The sequence below is a fragment of the Epinephelus moara genome, chromosome 3 (genome assembly GCF_006386435.1).
Source record: "Epinephelus moara isolate mb chromosome 3, YSFRI_EMoa_1.0, whole genome shotgun sequence".
NCBI lineage: Eukaryota > Metazoa > Chordata > Actinopteri > Perciformes > Serranidae > Epinephelus > Epinephelus moara.
The window spans coordinates 1,128,766-1,134,101 of record NC_065508.1 but is presented as its reverse complement, the minus strand read 5'-3'; the positions used below and the strand labels follow the sequence as shown (position 1 = coordinate 1,134,101).

Sequence of the window (5,336 nt, the reverse complement as noted above, 5' to 3'; positions counted from 1 at the left end):
ATAACAATAATAATAATAATAATAGGACGAGAATAATCCGTTGACATCACACACGTTGTGTAAGACGACCAGGAATAATTGGTCATGGACCAATGTGTAGTCTGTCATGTCAGTCGGCCAAGTCACAGCGAGATTTAATGACTCCACAACCTCCTAATCTGACACAGAGACTGTTGGAACAGACAAAAATATTGTGTATTCTGAACCCAGCATAACATAAGGAAAGACTGCAGGAATAAACATTTTCTTTAATTATTTTATACATTTATTAAGCAAATAAATAAAACCAAAGTTCTACAGATGCTTGGAAATAGATCTAAAAGCTTCTACACAGAAGCCACAAACAGAAACATAATAATTTTCTCACTATAAAAACGTATAACATTGTGACCGAGTACGTTCACTTTCTGCTAGCTTTATCGCAGCTTGTTTTTCTCACATGAACACAGCAGCTAACAGTGAGGTGGAGCTGAACAAGCAGGTGCCGCCATTTTGAGCCCAGTTAAAGAAGAAAACAGCACTTTCATTGAGACTTTTACAACATGTGATAAGTCCCTAGCTGGCGGAGGCAGGGCGTGACTTGTGGATGCTGACTTTCTTGCGGGTGTTGTCGCTGCAGCGCTCCATGATGAGCTCCGCACTGGGCCGGGGGGGGATGACCGGAGCCTCCCTCTTCAGCTCGCCCTCCGAACTGGAGCCAGACGTCTCGGGAATGTTGTCTGTTTGAGACAGATGATCAGTTATTAGTTTATACGTGTGTTCAGAGGGGTTTTATGGGCCAGTCAGTGTTGGGATGTAACTAAGTACTGTACTTAGGTATAAATTCAATGTACTTATACTTCACTTGAATATACAACACATTCTCACTATGTGTGGTTACATGATGGCTTCTCATTCAGAATGAAATAAATCTGAATGAAATCATTCGGGATTAAAGTCTTCCAGGTAGTTTACATGAGAAATATTCACTCTGAATGAGGGTTTACACGGAGATCAGTTTATTCGCCTTTAATGCGGTCCGCACAAGGTTTGGGGCAGGGAAGGTTTCTGATTGGATAGGGGGCGGGGCGGATGTTACGTGTTTACGTGTACCAGAAGAAAACACTGTAGTCCTCGCTCCGGATAACAAGATGCTTGACGACGCCGTTCTTAGTGCCTTTTTCGGGCTTGTTTTGCTTATATTCTTGAAGCAGCAGTACGACAACAACCTTGTTCTGCTAATGCTTCGTCTGTTGAGGAGGAGAAGGGAGGTAGAAGATCGAAGAAGGGAGATAGAAGACCGTGCTGTGGCGAATGGAAACCGGTGAGTGCAACGAGTCCGACTGCTCTATCTCAGCCCGTCGCTATGCGTGCTATATACGTCATGGCGCCAGAAGGGCAAGGAAACGAGCATGTGCAGAAAGACTGGAATGAACTTAAAGAGGAATGAGTGTATACAAGTGAGAGAAATTCTTTCATTCGGGTTCTGAAAAGGAATATTCCAGCCCTGTAGGGTTGGGTCGGTTTGAGAAAAAAAAAAACAGTCCGGTTTTTGTAAAAAAACGCATCAAGTCCATAATACCGGATTTTCGCCACTTGGGGGCGCAATTGACTCATTTAAAATAAAAAACGACCTTAGGACAACAGAGTGACAGTAACAAGTTGTTTCTATTATTCCTTACAAATACATTTTGCAGTTTACTCAGTCAGTGCAAACAAGAGTTGCCTCCTTCGTCTGGCTCAAAGCCAAAGTGTTGCCATAGTGGTGCATTCCTTGATTTCGTCGAGACTAAATTGTCCGCCATTATCGACTCCCCGTCACTATTAAACAAACTCCAGGCTACAGTAGACTACGTGTAAAAATGTCCGTGAAAAATCCCCGCAATGTGAAAAATACATGCCGAACAGTCTTTTGTGTGACACTGGTGTGCAGAGCGAAGTCCGCGCAGTCGTGCTTTGCGCGCACAGGGCTTGCGGACGTCCACTTTTACCGGTCGGACCTCCGCGGCGTCCGCTCCGCGTACGTTCTTCCCGAGTATGCGGTCCGGTCGGGCTCAAAAAATAAAACCCGGTCCAAGACAGAGTACCAGACCGAATTGGTATTAACAAGAACCGACCCAACCCTACAGCCCTGTGCATCCAATTAGATTTTCTTTCGGGTTGGCTGTTTTCATTCGGGTTGAGGTGTTCACAAGGAGCATTTCTATTCAGGTAGGGCTTCCAACCCGAATGCAAAAGGAATACATGGCTCGATGTAAACGCACGTACTGTGACCTCGTCACATGTCCACATTTGGTCATGGACTTTCGGTCCGGCTGCGTATCATGCCGATGTTAAAGGACGCCTTTTTTCATTGGTTTCTGACACCAGAAGCCACTGCCCAAGCACCGGATTTCGACGACTTCAGAGTGAGACCGGGCTCAATTATAGTACTTTTTATTCCACTACATTTGCTCGATAGCTTGTAGTTACTTTTCAGATTACGATTTTTCATACCCTTCCTGTCCAGTGAAAACCATGTATCTCCAGATTCGTTATTTAAAATATGAATGGGTGAAGTGTTCCATTATGCGTTGAGAAAAGTTTCCTACTTCTTAAAGATCTTTACAAATTAAATGTCAACAGAACTGTAAACATGTCAGTGTAAACATGTCGTCATTACCCTGGTTCTTCCTCTCTGTCAGCGGTGACTTTGTGGCGTTCTTGGAGTTCCCTTTGGGCTCTGCGGGGCGGCTGCCCTTCTGCTGGAGGTATCGGCGGCTGTTCCTGCGGTAGGCGTCCTGGCTGAGCCGATTGCGAGCCTTGTTGTGGATGCTCTTGGCGTTTCGGATGGTGGACCTGAGACACAGGAAGGACACACAGAGTTGTAGAGGTGAGCAGAGGAGGTGAGTGTTGACTTTCGTCTGTCTCATTTCGTGAACTCCATATCTGAAGAATTTTTCCAGATTTGGCACAAACGTCCAAGGACTTTTTACTACTTTTTATACATAAAGTACATTTTCTTGATTATACTTTTGCTACAGTCACACTGTTAATGCAGGACAGTTACTTGTAACAAAATATTTAAAGTGTGGTCTTAGGATCTTAATACTTCCACCTATAGATGAATACAAACTGGTTGTCTACCAGAACACATGCTTAAAGAAACAACCAAATATATAATAGTTGACCTCATACATGTCATATATCATTTGCTCTTCATCAAATTAAAAACATAATGTGATGAAGTCACAGATAATGTAGGTTTTTAACGTCTTTACACAAACTTCTCTCTCATGAAATATTAAATGTGTAGTGAGAGAAACAGATGAATCGATGTCAGTGTGCAGCAGAGAGTGAAATTAAAACCTGTGGTGAAAGAGAGTGAACTTCCCTTTAATCTGAAGTGACTCAATACAGCAGCAGAGTGTCCAAACAGGAACTCTGTGTCAACGTCTGCGAGTATCAGGTCATCACACAGGAACAGTCGCACTTTAAATTGTATCTTATACAGTAACACAGGTGGACTGATCCATGTATTGTTATATATCATACTGTAATTATTATTTACTACATATTATACTACACCACACAGTATCATATGTGATATTCAGTGTTATTGAACTACACTTTGTTGTGCTACAATCTACAGTAAAAATATGAAACAATAATATAAATAAATGTGTGTTACTGTGTTCATGACTGTAAAGTTGCAGCTGGTGGAGCTCATTGTGATTATTTTATATACTGCTGCGTACTTTGATATATATTTTATATTATTAACAAATAAATGTGAAGTAGAGGTTATCATGTGGTGAAAATGGAAACACAAAAGTACAAGTACATCAAAATCATACGTCAGTACAGAACATGTGCATGTGTTTAGCGACAAAACAATATATGAATCATCTTGTTTTTAGTCTCTGACGTACCTGCGAGGTGGAGGTCTCTGTCCCTGCAGGTTCACCCTCTCTGCCTCATATCTCTCTCTCTTGCCGGCCTTCTGCAGGAACATGGAGGGGAAATAACCGGTCTCGTCTCCTTTCCTGTTCAAAACAGCATTTACACCGACACAGTGACGTCTCCAGATCAGCCCACCAGTGTTTCTTTTTCAGAATAACTCAAAGGTCAGCAGTGTGACTGCACAGGTAGCGTACCTGACGACCCACCAGCCGTCCAGCAGCCTGTGAATGACCGACACGGTTTCACCGAGCTGCAGAGAGATCTCGTCCTCCTGCTCCGCCTTGTAGGCTTTGATGGTGACGTGCAGCTCTCCTGCAGGGACACGACACTGCTGTTAAAAAGACTGAAAGACTGTATTATATAATTCAGAAAACAGTGTCAGCAGCTTGCCTTCATAGTTTGGCTCAGCGTCCTCGGCCTCCTCGGGTCCGTCCAGAGGCTCCAGGTAGGACGCAGGAATCCAGCCTCGTTTAGACTCACACTGACAGAACCACCAACCTGGACACAACAGCAGGAACACAGCAGCTCAGAGCCTGGACTCATTTATTACAGCTCAAGGGAAACTGTCAGTATCTTTACTAGGGATGTTCCTGGCGAATAATTTCCCTGTCGACTAGACGAAAATTTTAATTAAAACGAGTCGACTAACCAATTTATTGTTAAGTATTTGAAACACTGTCCCAAAAAATGTTGTGTGCATTAAGAGCCCTTTGAAGTACGGTGGCCTAGAGAGGTCACAACACACGCACATTAAGAAAACACCCCCAAATTCAGAAAACACATTCATTGATTTCACAACACATACGCTGCAAATACTCACAACCAGGGGTGGAAGTAACGAATTACAAATACTCACGTTACTGTAATTAAGGATATTTTTTGGGTACTTTTTTTCAAGTGCGTAATTTTACTCATACTTGAGTACAGTTTACACCATGTAATCTACTTCGCTACTTTTAAAATCATAAGTCGCTACTGAGTACACCCACAATTTGAATTAATATTCAAACCTTTCATCTGCATCTTCGTAGCCAATAAGGCTGTCCGATCACGACCGCGCCAATTAATCTATGACATAAGGAAAGGACAACTCCGCTGCAGCAGGCACAGGTGTGTGGCGGTAACATACCTATACAGCGGAGTAGAGACTAATTTATGGACTAAAGATTTGGAGACAAAGAAGCCAAGGGTGAGTGTCCAAATCCCGTGAGCTCCGTGCCGCAACATAACGGCTTACCGGCGACAGAGAAGTCCGACTCCAGGTCCAGTAATTTCCTCTTTCGTTGGTGTCATGACTGCCCAGTAGTACCTGGACAACCGAGCCATGGCGGCACACAGGTATGTGGCGTGTCAGAGGAGAAATGAGCCGTTCACATTTCTCTCTTTGTGGCAGGTAACGGTCCACAAACCTCACC

General features: G+C 43.4%; 1 protein-coding gene across 1 annotated transcript in view; it reads right to left on the bottom strand.

Annotated features, from left to right (window-relative positions):
- Window positions 1-242: 242 nt before the first annotated feature.
- Window positions 243-5,336, bottom strand: part of ncf1 (neutrophil cytosolic factor 1) — a 17,062-nt gene continuing 11,968 nt past the window's right edge. The window contains exons 7-11 of the mRNA XM_050037636.1: window positions 4,312-4,419; window positions 4,116-4,233; window positions 3,891-4,004; window positions 2,642-2,817; window positions 243-719 (exon numbers count right to left, since the gene is read on the bottom strand). Coding sequence (XP_049893593.1) covers window positions 556-719; window positions 2,642-2,817; window positions 3,891-4,004; window positions 4,116-4,233; window positions 4,312-4,419 — 680 coding nt within the window. The 3' untranslated portion in view covers window positions 243-555. The remainder of the gene's footprint in view (window positions 720-2,641; window positions 2,818-3,890; window positions 4,005-4,115; window positions 4,234-4,311; window positions 4,420-5,336) is intronic.